Source organism: Protopterus annectens, chromosome 4.part0 (assembly GCF_019279795.1).
Source record: "Protopterus annectens isolate FY-2018-M chromosome 4.part0, PAN1.0, whole genome shotgun sequence".
Classification (NCBI taxonomy): Eukaryota; Metazoa; Chordata; order Ceratodontiformes; family Protopteridae; genus Protopterus; species Protopterus annectens.
The window spans coordinates 137,010,054-137,029,246 of NC_056733.1; the positions used below are offsets into that span (position 1 = coordinate 137,010,054).

The 19,193-nt window shown below is 38.2% G+C and overlaps 1 protein-coding gene across 1 annotated transcript in view; it reads left to right on the forward strand.

The window, feature by feature from the left end:
- LOC122800226 (dynein axonemal heavy chain 17-like) overlaps positions 1–19,193 on the forward strand; it is a 17,083,451-nt gene that overhangs the window by 14,107,318 nt on the left and 2,956,940 nt on the right. Inside the window, exon 65 of the mRNA XM_044069720.1 lies at positions 16,172–16,407. Within this exon, the coding sequence (XP_043925655.1) occupies positions 16,172–16,407 (236 nt within the window). The remainder of the gene's footprint in view (positions 1–16,171; positions 16,408–19,193) is intronic.

Here is a 19,193-nt window from a genome sequence, read left to right on the forward strand (position 1 = left end):
AAAGAGCTAGGTATCTCTCTAAATTTCGAAATGTCTGCCTTATCGCCTTGTCAGTCTATTACTTTCATAGGCGCCACCTTGGACACCGTTCAGCTCTCAGCAAAGTTGACAGAGCAGAGGGTCTTAGATATTCAAAGTCATGTTCACGCCCTTCTTCAGAACAACAAAGTTCAGGCCAGGTATGTTCTGAAGGTATTAGGTCTCATGTCATGTTCACGCCCTTCTTCAGAACAACAAAGTTCAGGCCAGGAATGTTCTGAAGGTATTAGGTCTCATGGCGGCAGCCATCACACTTCTTCCCCTTGCCCGCTTTTACATGCGGCTTCTTCAGTGGATGCTTTTCTCCCAGTGGTCCTTCCAACATCTCCCTATGACACACAAGATCCTAATAACTCTATCTTGCAGAAAACATCTATCTTGGTGGACGGTCTCCCCTCAAGTCCATCAAGGCAGACCTTTTACTCCCCCCCCCCGGTCGCCACAGTCACAACGGACGCCTCCCTGATTGGGTGGGGGGGCATTTTCAGGGCAGGACAGTCCATGGCACATGGCAACCCTTCGAATGCCACTTGCACATAAACATCCTGGAGATGAGAGCAGTGCTTTTGACATTGCAAGCCCTTCAAGACTCTCTTACCCTGGGGACGATTGCAATTCAGACAGACAATATGTCCGTGGTATGGTATATCAACAAGCAGGGCAGAACCAGGTCATATCCCCTGTGTCGAGAAGCACTCAGACTCTGGCAATGGGCGATCTCTTCTCAGTGGTTTCTGATAGCAATGCACATCCCTGGGAAGTCCAACGTCATAGCGGACAGGCTGAGCAGAGCTGTTCTAATGCCTCATGAGTGGTCTCTCAAGCAATCGGTGACGGACAATATATTTCGGAATTGGGGGTGTCCTTGCTGCGATCTTTTTGCAACACCACAAAACAGCAAGTGCCTCGACTTCTTCACTCTCTTCCCCCTTCCAGGACATCCACCCAGAGATGCTCTAGTCCATGATTGGCCTCAGGGACTTCTTTACGCTTTTCCCCCCTTTCTGTTAATCACACAAACAATTCAGAAAGCTACCGCCTTGAGGGCCAAGATGATCCTCATTGCCCCTTATTGGCCTCGACAGATATGGTGCCCTTTTCTGCATCGCTATCTTTTGGAGCAGCCTTGGCATCTGGATCCAATAAAACACTTGGTAGAAAAATCCACTTTATATAACAGAGCAAAGCTTTTGGGTAGAACCCTTTGTCAATACTAATACATAGACATCGCACTATCACAGTTTAAATACAGGGCAACAGTCACATGACTAGCAGCCCAATATAGTCATGTGACAGCATTGAATAATTAATACTAAAATATAAAAATATAAACATATAAATCATATTTTTATTTAATGAATCCTTGTTTCTTCAGCTCACTGGAGTAGCTATGGGTACTTCCGTAGCAAATACATATGCTAACCTGGTCTTATACCAATGGGAGAAAAATAATATCTATAATGATAGAAACAAGTTTCTTGGCAAGATATGCTTTTACCAATGGTTCGTGGATGATTGTTTTATGATTTGGGGTGGCAGCATGAATGAGTTGAATGAATTTTTGAACTATTTGAACACAACTACAGATTTTTTGAAATTTAAAATGGAAACATCAGATAGTACTTTGGTCTTCCTAGATGTTAAACTACAGTTGTGTGAAGGTGTTATTCACACTAGTATACATAGGATACAAGTACACTCAGGTAGATATATTCGTTATAATAGCATGCATGCTCCACATGTATTTAAAGGCATAACAATGTCCCAATTTAGTAGAGTGAGTAGGTTAAATACCAATGACACTACTTTTTCCTTGCAGTTAGATAAGACAATAGAAGATTTTGTATCTAGTGGATATGATGTAAACTTGCTATCTAATGTGAAGAATAAAGTGATAGCTGATAGGAACATAAATTTGAAACCTATTTTTACAGAGGGTACAGATAACTTAATTATTAATAATGATGAAGTTATAAATGTAAATGAAGTTAAAAATAAAACTAAGAATTTAGGTTCAAAGACAGTCATTAGATACGTTACTTCCTTTAATACAAGGATGAGTTATATTAAACAAATTATTCAGAAAAATTGGACTATCCTTAAGGCTTCGGATGAAGTAAAATGTATAGTAGGTGATAGACCATTTTTTGCATATAGAAATATGAGAACTATAAAAAGTATGTTGTGTTACAAAGATTTTATTAAATCTATACCCATGCCTATGTCAACAAACTCAGGCACTTTCAAGTGCTTTAATTGTGTTTGTTGTGTGGATATCATGAGCAGTGACAGCAGCATATTTGTACATCCCACTAGTGGTAAAACATATAGATTCAAGGTATTTGCGACTTGTGTCTCTTCTCTTGTGGTATATTTGGCTACCTGTGTTTCGTGTCCTTCCTTTTATGTAGGGGAAGACCACTCGTAAATTGAAAGAGCGTATTACTGAACATAAATCAGAAATTAGGAGATGTTATGATAAGAATGCTCTATATAAGCATATATCTCTTTGTGGTAGTGAGCATAGGTTTATGTTTAGGGTCATTGATGCCATCTATCCTACACCTAGGGGCAGTGACATGAATAATTACATGGAAATTAAGGAATATGAATGGATTTTGAGACTTGCTTCTGATTCTTTTCCAGGTTTAAACAGCATGGTTAGTCTTAAACCCATATTGGTTAAAACACAGCATACTAAACTATGAAATATGTTTTAATGTTGTATGGAAGGTGTTATTGTTTTATAGCTTAGAGTATTTGTGCATTTTAATTATTGTAATATGATTTATATGTTTATATTTTTATATTTTAGTATTAATTATTCAATGCTGTCACATGACTATATTGGGCTGCTAGTCATGTGACTGTTGACCTGTATTTAAACTGTGATAGTGTGATGTCTATGTATTAGTATTGACAAAGGTTCTACCCGAAAGCTTTGCTCTGTTATATAAAGTGGATTTTTCTACCACGTGTTTTATTTCTTTCTTGTGTTCTGCAGTTAGTGATTTTCATCTGGATCCAATGCCAGATCTTTTGACCCATCAATCAGGGCAGCTGCACCAATCCCTCCAATCTCTCAACCTCACAGCTTGGTTGCTCCACTTCCATCCCTAGCCAGGCTTCCTATGGTTTCAAATTCTGTCCGCTATATTATCGTGGCTTCCCTTAAGTCTTCCACCAGAAGGATCTATGTTAGTAAATGGCAACGCTTTTCCTTTTGGGCAAAGGCTAGGAACATAGATCCCTTCACTGCTCCAATACATTCGGTCTTGGATTTCCTGGCCAAAATCTTTCACTCAGGATCTTCTTCCTCCACAGTAAAAGTTCAGCTAGCAGCCATCTCAAGTTTTCACATAGGCTTGTCGGACTCCAACATCATGTCCCATAAGCTTTCAAGGCATTCCTCAGGGGTATCTTTTTACTCAGGCCTCCGATCAAAGACCCCCCACCACAGTGGGATTTAAACTTAGTTTTAGCATCCTTGATTCTCCCTCCCTTTGAACCTGCAGCCTCCTGTTCCTTGAAGTTACTTTCCTGGAAGACACTATTCCTAGTCGCCATTACGTCGGCTAGGAGAGTATCTGAACTTCATGCCCTCTGTATTCGCCCTCCGTATTTAGTGTTCCACAAAGACAGGGTTTCTCTAAGAACTAACCCTTCCTTTTTACCCAAGGTGGCTTCTCAGACAAATTTAAATCAAGCTATTGATCTTCCAGTTTTCTTTCCTAATTATTCTAACAGGACGGAGCAAAAACTACATTGTCTGGACGTTCATCGTCAGCTCCGCTTCTATCTGGACAGAACTAAACAATTCAGGAAATCTGATCAACTCTTCTTATCTTATGCTGAGAGTAGAAAGGGCCTTCCAGTATCTAAAGTAACCCTGTCTAAGTGGCTGTCTTCTGTGATTACCTGTGTTTATCAATTTAGAGGTAAAGAATTGCCTTCTAGGCCAAGAGCCCATTCAACCAGAGCGTTGGCTACATCTACAACCTTTCAACCTAGGTTACCAATAGACACTATCTGTGCGGCTGCCACATGGGCTTCTCCTCATACTTTTGTTTCACATTACAAATTGGACATGGCCTCCAGAAGCAGGGCAAGTTTTGGTTCCACCGTTCTCAAGAGTCTGTTCCAATGAGCCACCCAGGATGAAGGTGCTAGGGACGTGGTCCCATCCAGCAAGAATGAAGGCGAGATTGACAACTTAACATTGAGAAGTTATGTACCTACCATAACATTCCATGTTAGTTGTCTTCTCTCACCTTCTTTCTTGCGTCCCGCCCACCATCCCCCTAGCCTGGACAGACCGAGAGGTTTTTCCCCTCCTTTCAGGGACCTTATCTTGCACTATTCCTAGCTCAGACAGTTGGTCCTGGGGTAGATACAACTTCAGGTAGTGATATTTGGGGAGTTCTTCCTTCTCCTCCTCCATCTCGAGGGGAGACTGAATTGGCTATGGTTTCTTAGCTACCAAACGAGATCTGAGTAGTTATCGCCTAGCATCATGGGATATAGGGTTGCCGCGAGCTTGTAAAACTAGCTCTCGAGCTTTAGTATAGGCCGAGTCGGAGCCGAGGTTCGGCTCCGAACCCATCCAGCAAGAAAGAAGGCGAGAGAAGACAACTAACATGGAACGTTATGGTAGGTACATAACTTCTCATTTTATTCATGTTATTACAAATAATCTAATTTGCAAGGATTGTCTGGCTGTTACTAGGCAATTTACACCCCTCTTAGATAGCATAGCTTGTACAGGCATTAGAATGTATTTTTCACAAATAGCATATAGAAAGGAGAGTCCTGTCACTATGAATTAAAAGATTTTTTGGGTAAATACCTGTATGAAAAAAAATGTCCTGTTTTAAAAAAATGGAAATGTGTATCTGCCTAATTTTGGGCACATGTGTTCAAATAGGATGGCATGCATTTGTCAAGATCAGGAAAAATAATTTTTGCAGCAGATGTTTTACAATATTTGACAAACACAATGCAGGATTTTGGCCAGGTCAAAAACTTAACAGTTAAGCTAGCAACATTTGATGCATCTTTAATGGTTGATCATACTAGGTGTATTAATAATTAAGTTTTTTATTTGTAAATTTGCTATGTTCCCACAAAATTATTGTTTGTGAAACATGGTTAAAAAACAATGACTGGAAACCAGTTCTGTCAGGGTATAAATGTTTTTACTGTAAGACATTCAAACAAAAAAACAGGTGGCGGTGTTATGATAGGGATGAAATATAGTTATGAGACCTGTGATCATTACATGTTCAGTGATAACACCAATGCTATAGATTGTGCAACCATGACAGTAATGACACCCCTGGAACATATTACAATTGTTAGAGTGTATAGACTACCAAAGTCAAATGCTGATAACCTAGAGGACTGGAATAATACTGATTCCCAACATTAGTAAGAAAATTATTCACAATGTATGTTCAGGAACAATTGCTTCAGACTATAAAAAACTAACAGGGAATGGAACATATTAGACATTATTTGTGTTCCTAAAAAAATTACTGTTACTTCATGTGAAGTTTTACCACCATTGATGAGCAGAGGTCATGAGGTTATAAAGGTTAAATTGTTGCTAGATAATTCTGCCAAACTGAAATCTAAACCAATGCACAGAAGATTAATAACAGATTAATAACAGATTATACGGAAGCAAAACAGTCACTATGTAATACTAACTGGAGTGATGCGTTCAGTGGAAAAACTGCAGAAGGAATGTGAAAAGTTTTGAAAGCGAAATTGAATGCAAAAAATAAAAAAAACATGTTTAACATCAGGATCTAGGCACACAACGTCAGAAGGATATATTTCCATAAGAATGAGATATTTGATTAAGGTGAGAGACAAAAATGTGTAAGATATAGAAAAACTTTGAAAAATGAAATAAAAAAGCTGGACAAACAAATCTCACTCCTGAGAAGTATACTCTGTCATTCTAACAAGGATCCTTGTGACAATGATACTTTGTCCTTGTAGATACAGATTAGATCCCAGTAGCACATAATTAAATAACTTAATACTGTTCATATTAGTAGTCACACATACATTCAGTTTCCCAGAGGCATACAGTTTACCCACTCACAATCAAAACTAGTGCAAAAAGTTTGGTAAAGCTTATTCATAGAGACCTTTACCTCTGTTGAAATTTTAGAAAGAAACTGTGTATTGATACACCAGAAATTTGCCTGACAGACCCTGTCACTTTTGGGCCCAGTGGCAATTTCTAATGCTCCAGTACACAAACATCTCAGAAATTTGAGTAGACATGGCACCACACTGTTATAGTACTAAATAACTATCACACCACACAGTTCAGCATTGAATAATAACATATTTTATTGTAAAGGGAAACATGCATGTGGGAGACCAGGAAATCAAGGTCCTGTCTTCTCGAACAACAGAATAATACATTCTTTATACCTTTTCTGATTACAGTCAATATTATTGTAACAATTTTAAAACAACCCTGGCTAATTAAAAATGAACACTACAGCATTAATTTTGTTAAGATCTCCTGACTCCTTGTTTATGACTTTCCATATTAGGCATGAGTTCCGAATTTCATAATAGAACTTTCTAAGAAGAAAGTACAGTTGTGTAAGTTGAACTTACCATAACAGCAGATGTTCAAATGATCACTTCTGCAGTCGCCTTAGCTATACGGGTTATATCTTGCTATGGTTATAATAGTCAACCATCTTCCAAAGCTTTAGGATACCTTCCACACTACCAAACTGTCAAACAGCTCAAGATGAGCTGAGTAAAAGACAAGTCTGAGCACAAAGGCCTTCAGAGCTTTCCTGAAAGCAGAGGGGGGATGAACTCTGAAAGGACAGTGCTAGAAATAACAGAAAATAAATGTGCACACCCTGTGATAAAAAAAAAACACACCAAACACCAAAGGTGATGGAGGGAGAGAACAGTTACTGCAGCAGTGATCATTCGAACATTTACTGTTATGGTAAAGTCAACTTACACAACTGTACTATGTTCCTCATATTGATCACTGCTGCACTAGCCTTAGCTATATGGGTAGATTATCACAGCTAACTATATTTGGGTACAGGAAGGAGAAGGGTCCAGGAGCCCCTGGAGAATGGTCTTCGCAAAACTTGATCTAGACCAAGAGAAGGAATCAAGCTTATAGTGCTTTGTAAAAGTATGTGCAGAGGAACAAGTAACAGCTTGCAGAATATTTCTAGAATCCATCCCTTTACAAAAAGCCATAGATGAAGCCAAGGCCCTTGTAGAGTGGGACTTGACTTTGCCTGGAATACATTTGTCATGGTGAGTATAACAAAAGGTAATAGCCTTAGACAACCATTTGGAAATAGTCTGTTTTGACACATGTTGTTCCTTCTTCTTGCATTGACAAGAAATTAACTATTGATCCAAAGATTTGAAAGATTTAGTTCTGTCAAAATAACACCAGAGCTGACTGAGGACATCCAAGATATGGGGTATATACTTTCTCTTTCAGTTTTAGGTTCAGGAAAGAAAACAAGGAGATGGATAGTTTGGCTTAAAGTAAACCTGGATACCACTTTAGGCATAAAAGAATTAGTTCTGAAAGAAACCCTGTCTCTATGGAAAGTGAAATAGGGTTAGCTCACCATAAGAGCTTGCAACTCAGATACCCTTCTTCACAGAGGTCAGAGTAATCAGTAAAACTGTTTTCCATATTAAGAACCTCAAGTCAAGTAGATTAGCTGGATCAAATAGAGCAAGTGTTAGTTTCTGTAATGCAAAATTAAGATATCAAGGAAGGGCCATAGATTTACTTGGAGGCCTCTTTTGCAAAACCCATTTCAAGAGCATTTTGACATGAGATTGACAAGAAAGATGAGGATCCATTGGCAGACATGCTGAAATGGCCGATAAATGAACCTTGATAGAGGAATAAGAAAGGCCGTAACATAGTAACTCACATAAATATTGGAAAACTAGAGAACAACTAGCCCTGAACGAGTGCTGGTTGTGTTTTTGGCATCAACTAGAAAACCTTTTCCATTTGCTAATATATAAATTTCTAGTAGAAGGCTTTCTTGCCTTCATTAGCACTTGCTGTACATCCTTAGAAAGCAAGTTCCTAAAGGGAATTAAGAACATATCATCCATGCAGTCATTTCAAAATGATTGATGATGGGGTATATCAAACACCCCTGTTCTTGTTTGTAGATCCATTCTGTGAGGAAGCTTATGGTAATTGCCACTGGCCATTTCCAAAAGAAGGGAGAACCACAGTTGCCTGGGCCAGAAGGGAGTCATCACAGTGGTCAAATGGGTATTCCTTATGACTCTTTAGAAGTACCCTGGATATTAGTGGAAATGGTTTAAAGACATACAGGAACAGTCCTGTCCAAAGAACAGAAAAGACATCTGTCTACAAGGCCTTCTTGCATGGGGTCCCAGAACAGAATTTTTACAGTTGATCATTCAGAGAGGAGGCAAAAGAGATCTACTTTAGGAACTCTCCACAGATGGATCAAATATTGGAAGACCCCCTGATCTAGTTTTCATTCACTTGGGTCTGCCCTGGTCCTGTTTAGCTTGTCTGCCACACAGTGTTGCTCTGACAGAACGTAGGATGCCTGTAGATGAGATTGTGCTGTGAAGCTATATTCCAAGCTAACATGGTTAGTCTGCAAAGAGGGTACAACCTAGGTTCCCCCTTGCTTCTTGGTGAACATGACTGCAGTATTGTTTGTAACCACTTGAAGAGGTCCCAGGGACCTAAGATGCTTCAGAAAGTTGAGTGTCTTGATCAGGGCAAGCATCTCCTTGAGATTTATGTGCATGCATCCATCCTTGGTGTCCCACACTCCCTGCACTTTTGTCCCTCCAGAAATTGCAGCCTATGCAAAGGTGAATCATCTGTGGTAACTGATTGCTTTTGTAGCAGGGAGGGAAGAGACCTGGATTTAAGGATATCTGTTGTCTCCACCAAAAAATTATCTTCTGGCAACTCCCAGTACTAAGATCTGAAAAGATAAAGGCTGTTGATGCTGGGACCAAAGAGATTTCAGATACCACTGTATATTTCCCATGTGGAGTTTTGCCAGAGTTATCGTGAGAATTATAGATGCCATGATACTTAAAATCGTGAGGTATTCCATCTCAGTGTCCAAAGTCTGAATAGAAAACCTTGGAAACAGATCTAAATAAAGATCTATTTTTTTTACTGTGGAAGCAAAGCTGTTTGAACTGAAGTGTCTAGTTGAGATTTCAGGAACACAGTCCTGTGTGAGGGAGTCAAGAAAGACCTGTGAATGTTCTCTTGGAATCCCAGCTTGTACAAGAGATCTTTCATCCAAGACAGAGATTCCTGACATTCTGAAAAATATTGTACAAAATTAAGTAATTCATCTAAATATGGAAAAATGTGGATACCCTGTGTCCTACAATGAGGTATTATTGGGGCAAAACAACTTTGTGAACACTTTTGGTGCAATCAGTAGTCCAAATGATAAGACAGAGAACTGATCATGTGATCCAGATACACAAAGCCTTAAGAAACACCTGAAGTCTGAATGAATAGGGATGTGATGATAAGCATGTTTTAGGTATAGTGTTACCAGCAAACTTGAAAGAGGAAGAAGAGGTAGCAGGTTGTGAAGTGACATCATTTTAAATTTGGGCACTATCCCAAACAGGTTTAAGAAAGAAAGATCCAGAACTGGTCTCCAAGCAATTTCTTTCTTTAGTACTTGAATCATTCTTGAATAAAAACCCTTCCCTACCTATGAAGGAAGAACTGATTCTATCACGCCTAATGACAGCATGTGATGAAGAACAGGTGGAAACAAAACAGTATGAGCTGCAGGATGGGGAATGACCCCCTGGAAAGGAGGAATTTTCTCCCACTGCCATCTGTAACACTGATGAATGATTTTCAGAACCTATTTGAAGGAAACCATCTGCTGCCAAACAGAAAAAAATAGAAATTCAGACTTCCTGGAACACAAAGGGGATTTGGGGGGGGGGGTCACAAGTTTTTTGAGTAGCCATTCAGACTTGTTAGACTGTCCTTGGTTTGGGAGGTTTGTGACTTCTTTTTGGAACCCCCTAGTCACTTCTTCTTAAATGTCTGTTTAGCTGAATTCTGTTGAGACTATTTATTCTGTTTTTGCCAAAATTGGATGAGGAGAAAGAAAATCCTTTGGACAGTTTTGAAAAGGATGGCTGAAAATCTTAAGAGATTCCCTGGATCGGCTTACCACTTTCATCACACTTTCTGATCACTCTGCAGCAGAGAGGCCAAGCACTAAATCTGTATCCAAGGGAGAATTTAAAAATCTAATTTTTACATAATCTTGAGGTTCTGAGAATGCAGCCAAGCAACCTTCCTTAAAACAGTATCAGCAGCCATAGCACTGGATGAATTATCAACAGAGTCATGCACACACTGCAAACAATGAGCACTGACCTGTGTCGTAGAAAAAAAAATAAGTTATTTAAAGCAGTTTTTCTTCAGAAGAAGAAACTGTATATAAGACATTCCTCATCCTTTCATAAGATGCCAGAACAGACTTCAACATATGAGCCTGACCATTTAAAATTCTGAAAATCAAATTTGCCGAAGTATACATTTTTACCATAGATATCAATAATTTTTCCATCGTTATTACAAAGAGTAGGATTTGCAGCAGAGGAGTCAACTAAAGCTATAGCTGCTGTCAGGTTTGGGAAAAATTTATAAAAATGTAAAAGACTGAGGAACTTTATACATCCTATCTACCTGTTTAGTTACAGATGGCTGACTATCAAGAAAATTGCAGGCAGTAAAACATGCATCCTCTAAAGCACACAGGAGAGGGCAGGAGAAATGGGTGTATGTTCTGGAAAATCCTTCTACAACAACCCCTAGAAGTTTTTGAGGAACTAAGAAACCTCACTTCTTTTTCTTACAGCTGTTCCCATTAGGGGTCGCTACAGCAGATCATCTGTTTCCATTTCCTTCTGTCCTCTGCATCTTGCTTTGTCACACCAACCACCTGCATGTCCTCTCTCACCACATCCATAAACCTTATTTTAGGCCTTGCTCTTTTCCTCTTACCTGGCAGCTTCATTCTTAGCATCCTTTTCCCAATAATACCCAGCATCCCTCCTCAGCACATGTCCAAACCAACACAATCTCACCTGTCTGGCTTTGTCTCCAAACCTTCCAACCTGGGCGGACCCTCTAATATGCTTATTCCTAATCCTGTCTACCCTCATCACACCCAGTGCAAATCTTAACATCTAACTCTGCCACATCCAGCTCTGACTCCTGCCTTTTTGTCAATGCCACTATCTCCAACCCATATAACATAGCTGGTGTCACTACTCTCTTGCAATGGGACCTTCTAGCAATAGTCTCAGAGAAAGAGAAACCCCGACAGGAAGAATCAGAAACTGAGCTATCCTCTGAGTTTAATCAGAAATCTGAAGACAAAACCCTGAGTCTGTCTCTGTGTCTTCCTGTTCAGATTCAGAATCTTGAATCTCTTTAGGCAAAGAGACATCCCTCTTTATTTTATTAGAAACTGCTCTACGAAAAGATCAATACCCTGAATTAAACTCTGAGTCAATCCCAGTAAACTATTCCTATCCAAAGAAATTTGAGGGGGGAGGAGTAGATACATGTTTGGTTTTCTGTTCCTTTTTGATAGGAAAAATAGAGCTATCCTTGTTAATGGCAGTTACTGCTTCTCCAGGGATGGGCACAGCATTCTGACACAAAAGGGAAGCCTTCCCTGTCCCAAGACTGACAAGAGTAGCTCTCCTTTGTTCACTGAGGGGACTCCAACAGCCACAGAGGATGTGGCTAACCCTGGTCCATAGTGGCTGCAGGTGCTATACCAGAAGGATTTGGGATAAAACATGAGTGGTCTGATCTACAACAAATGGCCAAAGCAGACTCACCCACCTGTGGCTCAGGCAAATAAGCCTGTTGTGGTAGCAGAGGCTGTATGCTTAACTTTATCTTTTTCTGGCTCGAAGAAGGACCGACTGTGGGATCAACAATCTGTTCCATGGTCAAGTTGAAAATTATGCCTCTTTCCTGGTGAAGACAAGCAACAAATGCCAGTAAAACTACCAGTACACAAAATGTACTTTTTAACAGAAAAAGCCACTGTAAAAAGTAGTAAAATCACTATAGCAGCCCTCATTGAAAAATGAAACACATTTTCTCCATAGAAAATATGCTATCAGTTAGTTTATACTACTTTGAAACTGAAGGAAATAAAATGAGTGCTCTGTTTAAAATTGCATTACAGTATAGACTTGAGACAGTCCATTAAAACACAACACTTCTAGCTTTAAAGTAACTTTCCAGAATAGGAAAGTAATAAAACATTAGCATATATAAGAAAATGGAATCTGCTCAGCCAGGAAAGCACAAGCCGAACTTCAGTCCTTGAAAGCCTCATATGTTCATAGGTTCATAGGTGGGTACTAGGCTATTTGCCTGAGGGCATTTATAAGCCTAGCCAGAGTGTGTCAGCTTTCGCCACCCCATTGATTAATTAACTGAGCCTCTGTCAAGAAGAGCCAATGAAGTGATCCCATGGGTGTATTTTCTGTTACCCATCCATTCATCAAGGTTTCTCTTGAGGAGTGTTAGTGAGGAGAGGAACATACTCTTTGGCGACAGTAAAGTTCTTAAGGGCTTTTGCACTCAGATTTGTCTTTAGTCAGCTCATCTTGAGCTGCTGGACAGTTTGGGTATTTGGAAGCTTTGATAGCTGCTCAGCTGTTATATACTTGTTAGCTAAGGCTACTGCTGCAGTGGTCAATATGAAGACCATCAGTACTTTCTACAATTTTTGCCATGCTGCAGTTCCTGATGTTTGACAGGAATTAGATCATCAGATACATACTGAAAAACACTTTGAAATCCATCTTGTTAATGAAGCCATATCAAAATGAAATACATACACAACATTTTCCTTCTTTCTCCACCTCACCCTTCACACTTATCAAAAGCACAACTACCAATATAAATGTACATTTATCTCATTAGAGCTGAGTGTCGCCTCCAGATGCTTCTGCAGTTTCATCCTACTGACACGTCTAGGCATCAAATGTAGCTTGTTCATATTTGCATTAATAATTCCCATACCATGCTACATGCACAGTAGCAAAAGATTTAATCTTAAATCTTACATAACGGTAAACACAACTGATTTCATATTCTGAGCTCTGTCTAGTGCAGCTTAAGATATATTAATTGTCATTCATATAACATTTGTTTATATAGTCATATTTTTCTAAATATCTCAACAAATTCTTCATTTATGTCCATAGTGGTTTCAGAGTTTGCTTTGAATCATGACATCAACCTTCCAGTGTTCTATCCAGATCTTCAGAACCAAGGAGAAAGGATTCTATGTACTCTGGATTTACATAGGCAGCTCAGGTACTATCATGACAGAACTAAGTCATTTAGAAAAAGAGATCAGTTATTTTTGTGTTTGTTTATTGGGGTAAAGCACTGATCTCCATGGATCTTTTTCAGACTCTGCCTAGGAGCATTGTCTGACTATAAGTGACTTGTTCAGTCACACAATTAGGCAATGGAGGCTGAAGGAATTGAACCCCAGATCACTATACCATCGGAAACAGCTCATTAACGGCTCCTTAATCTTCTGTGCCAAGTGCCAAGCCATTTATTTCTAATGATAGGACAAAGAAGGCATAATCTGTATTTCTAGGTGGTTGCCCTTAGCTAATGGCTCTTTATATACCCACCATGGAAAAGCTGTTCCATGCAATATCAAGTCAGATTTTATTAGAACCTTGGGATCTATGCTGACATACTGGAAAGGAGTGGACTCTAGAAGCAGCATAGAGACAGCAACAAGATCATCTGTATATACTTTTACAAAGCCTTACAAACTGGATTCCTTCTCAATGTCCAAGACAGACTTTGCTTGGACCATTCTCCAGGGGATCCTGAATCTTTCATTCTCCCAGGTTGAATTAGCTTTGATAGCATACTCATAACTACATGCATTCCAAAGTACTGAAAAATGGTTGACATGCCACACCTACCTGCCACCTTGCTAATTCTTTATATAGCTAGTTGTTGCAAAATAAACTTATGGGCTATGGTTTATATTTTTTTAGTGGTTTGAGAAGAGTAGGCACTTTCTCCCTTTACAGACAAGGAAACCCTAACTATTTTGACATTCTGACTGCTGACTTCCCTCCAAGGGTCTGTCTACTCAACAGGAGCCAGACCTTTGTGAAACTGGCTGGTTGTTGTATCAAAGGCAGGCTACAAGCTATATATCCAAAAAGCTACTGCAGCACCAAGGAATTCGAACATGTACTATTATGATAAATGGATGCCTTAACTAGGAAAGTTTCTAAATCATGGTAAGCTGAAGTAATTCATAAACCACTACGGTACACTATTACAATTTTACTCTAGAATTGGTCATAGAGGGGAGACCAAGTTTCACTGGTGAAAGCCACACATAAATGTGGCAGTCCAGAGGAGTAGCATATGCAAATTAGTCACATGCTCTCTCCTGGAAATGGTGTAGATTAACATGAATTCAGAGAATCACTCAAACAAGTTAATATTTCAGCGGGAATAAAAGTGAACGCTGTCATAAAGATAGTGCTCTTACATTTACACATATGTGAATGGTCATGCTCCATATAACAACTATGGTATCACAGAGCTATGTGTGTACGTGTGTGCGTGTGTGTGTGTGTGTGTGTGTGTGTGTGTGTGTGTGTGTGTGTGTGTGTGTGTGTGTGTGTGTGTGTGTGTGTGTTTGTGTGTGTATCCATGTTTGGGGGATGTCTGTGTTCCAATGATGCATGGGCTGGTAGGGAGAACACTTACATGGTCTGATCTGACACCATGATGTTTGATTCAGATAAGTGGTGCATAGCTACTAATGAGATAATTCACTGTGTGACTTTACCTTGTTCTCTGAGTTGGAGATTCTCACAGTGGCTTTAACTGGCCAACCCATGTTAGCCAGTTGACAGTAATGGCAAGAATCGCAGGGAATGCTCATCTAACATCCTCATTTTTTGTACCTGGTTTTAATTTAAATTTTGATATTTTATAAACTACTCATTGGCTGGCTTTACATATATATATAGTATGCTTATGATGCTATAATTATTAATAATTGCACTGTTTGGTTACCAGTTTTGTCAACAGATGAACTGAAGTTAGTATAGGATAAAGCTGTTTATACATGCACTGTACTTCAGCTGATGTGGAAGGAGCAATAGCATATGACTAGTAGTTTAATACAGGGAGACCTTTGAGTGTTTGAAAGGCAGACTTCACAATGATTGATGTTGGTAAGTTAAAAGCCATACACTGTATTTTCTGCTGTGTAAGTTAATGTCAGCAGAGTACTTTGTTGTGGGTACATCCCACAACAGCACTTTCCTTAAACCATTCATCCTTAGCCACACCCTTAAAAAATATCCCCCCAACACACATACTCACCCTCAGTGAATTAATGAAACCGAAAAAACAATGTCTACAAAAGCTGATAGCAAATTAAAACTCGTATTGTTTGTTATCAAGAAACTATGCTTTCAGACAGTATTTTATTAAATGTCAGGTCACACTGAATGATTTTGCTTGTTTGCTTCATTTACAGTTCAAATTGCTTGGTTAAATGTGATTTTGCCAAAAGCGGAATGTGCCATTTAGCCATTCATAGTATAAATATTTTAAAAACATTTTATAATACTAATGTTCCCAGACGAATTAAATGGCTATTACAGAATCATGCAACTGTTTTTAATTCTCATTTATAGTGATGAAAATAAATTGATCTTGCACATAATTGCTTTACTCAATGAATGTAGCACAGTAACTGTGAAAAGTAATAAACACCTTAGAGGACCAATACTGACCAGTCTGTCTGTTGCATATTTGAAAGTTATGTCTAAAAAGCTCTAAAGCAAATTTTGTAGAAAAGGAGAAATTGTAGAGGAAAGTTCAAGTGAAAATCAAATGATGTGCATGTCAGCCATTTTTCAGTATTTTGGGATGCATGTACTTAGTGTTGTGTCATTGTTTTGCACTGTATAGTCTGGCAAGCAAAATTTAACATCCTCTACTTCTCATTTATAGGTACCTATACCTGTAACTGAAGGTTTAGATCCACTCTCCCTTCTGACTGATGATGCAACTATCGCAATATGGAATAATCAGGGATTGCCCAGCGACCGTACATCAAGTGAAAATGCCACAATTCTATGCAATACTGAGCGCTGGCCTCTTATTGTTGATGCCCAGCTGCAAGGTATTAAGTGGATCATAAATAAATATGGACCTGAGCTCAAAATCATTAGGCTTGGACAAAGAAGGTAACTGCTTTAAGATCAAGTAGTGATTTACAACTATAATGAAGGAGAAAATATATCTTTGTGTTCCTAACATAAATTGAAGTTAACTGAAGATCATTCCATGTACATATCCTCGGGTATAAGCAGCAATCTTAAGGGGGTTGCTCCCTGAAAGGATTGCAAAATACCAAGCCAATGCTATTCTGTCTTTTTGGGGATGGGTTCAATGGTTTGACTATACTATTAAAAAAAATAATAATAACTATTAATAAAAAAATAACTTGAACAATTATTTACTCATGGCTTGTTTGGTGGGATGACACAGCTGTCACTGGTGAGTCCTGTTTAGTTCATAGTTTTAAGACATGTTAATAGACTTGTAGTCAAGTTCAAAAAATAAAAGTTTGAGATGGTCAGTTTGTTTTAGAATCAAGGGTAATCCACTTTCTGTTTCTTTATTTCTTTTTTTCTTTTTACTCCATAGCATAATATAGATTTTTGCAGCTTTAGGCCCTGTTATGCTTTATTGATAGGACTTCCACCATTGCAATATAGGTGTGGAAAAATATCAGACTCTGGGTTTCATGCTGCAAACTTGATATGTCTACCTTCTGTAACCATATAATTATATAGCTATGCTCAGCAAATGTATATATGTGTATATATATATATATATATATATATATATATATATATATATATATATCTATATATGTGTGTGTGTGTGTATATATATATATGTATATATATATATATATATATATATATATATATATATATATATATATATATATATATATATGTGTGTGTGTGTGTATATATATATATATATATATATATATATATATATATATATATAAAATTATGTAGCAATGACAGTAGGTATGTCTTTAAGGGAGTTGGTTGGATGTATGTGTCATATGACTTATTCATCAGGACAGTTAAATAACTATAGGTTCTTCTTGAATGCACATCATGCATAGTTCATCTTCACTCATTCATCTTGAATGTGTATATGGTTTACAGTGTACAAATACTACATGGCATCAGAATTAATCTTACTTTATCACCAGATGTATTTCGTACTGCACCAGTTTTGGAACATTTAAAGATATGTTTTGCAGTCTTTGATTTTTTTTCTAAAGACACTACTGTAGTACTACATCCATGGATGATAATAGGTCAGTCTCATATGCAGATTTTACTATAAAAATGAATGCTTCATACTCTACTTACAATTGATATTAAGATGATGAATGTTACAGTCTTTGCATATAAAATGTTGAGTTCAATCACAAAATTCACTCTTGCAAATTGTTTTTTTTTTCAATTTTCTTTCTCATTCTTGCTGAACCACCAGTTTTCAGCTGAACCTTTTTTTCATTTTTAGTTGAAATATATTTAATACAACAATCAGCATCTCTAAGATGCAAAAAGAGTTATCATAAATTTGGAAACTATGGATTCAAAAATTTGAGCTGCATATCATTGAGAGTGCAATTGCAGAAAAGCCAGAAATCATCCAAACTGCAATGTCTCTTTGTGTTGCAGGCGAGTAAGCAATTAAGGTATTGAACACTTTTAACCTTAAAGATAAATGAGTAAAACAATTCATCAATCTTGTGAAAAAAAAATAAGAATCTTCCCTTATTTAAGCCATATTTTGCTAGAAATAGAGAGTTTCAAGAGTCAGTAGATGCTCATTAGTTGAAATGAAATACAGAGAAAAAAAGCACATTTCATGACTTGCATGATTCACTGATAATAGATTTGTGTGTCTAATCAAAACTGATCAAAGAAGCTGATTTGGCAGGGTAAAACACTAGATGTGTATACAGCAAACAAACTTTCAAGAATTTAACTTAAAAACATGAATGAGGAACTGTAATTATGCAAAATGAAAATTGAGAGTGAAAATAAAGGCTAAAAATCAGTAAAAGACACAAAAATAAAATGATAAGGGTTCCATGCAGCTATCCAAAATTGTGTGTGGTAGTAAACAAGAAATCAGACATCAAACTCATTAGAAATAATGTGACTACAGGCATGAACAATCACATAGCTGTTTTAGAACAGCACATATGTATGCACCTTTAAGAAGCATTTCCAGATGTAAGCATGTGCATATAAATTGCATGTGTAGGCAGCAGTACCATTTTGAGAGAACACCCAAAGTGTTAACATGTATGAGTGTGGTAGTCAGTCTGTTTATAAGTAAGTTACAAAGCCTCATTCCTGATGTGTTTTTTGTAATAAAGCTGCTTGAACTGAACCCACAACCACTTATAGTTTCATAGTTTCATAGTATAGTACTAGGCTATCTGCCCTGGGGCATTTGTAAGCCTAGCCATAGTGATGTGGCTTTTGCCACCCCATGAAATGGTACAAAAATGTACAGAATAAATCTAGAATACTGTGCCTCTGTCTAGTAGTGACACAGTGAAGGTCCCCTTATATAATAGAATTAGTTTACTGTGCCCCTGTCTAGCAGTGACACAGATGTGACCCCTGGGGTAAACTTACGATCTCCCATCCACTCATCAAGATTTCTCTTGAAGTGAGTCAGTGAGGGGCTCTGCCTAATACGAACTGGGATCCTGTTCCAAAGCATGGGAAGCCTCTGGGTTATGAATCTATCCCTCCAGCATGTCCTATTCATACTTGTGCCGAGGTTTAAGTCTTTAGCTCTCGTGGTCCTGATGGATTTGGATTTTTTGAGGTGGAGCATGTCCATCAGATCCTGATTGGACATGGCCTTGTACGTCAGGTATTGATCACCTCTGAGCAGGCGGTATGCTACTTAATAG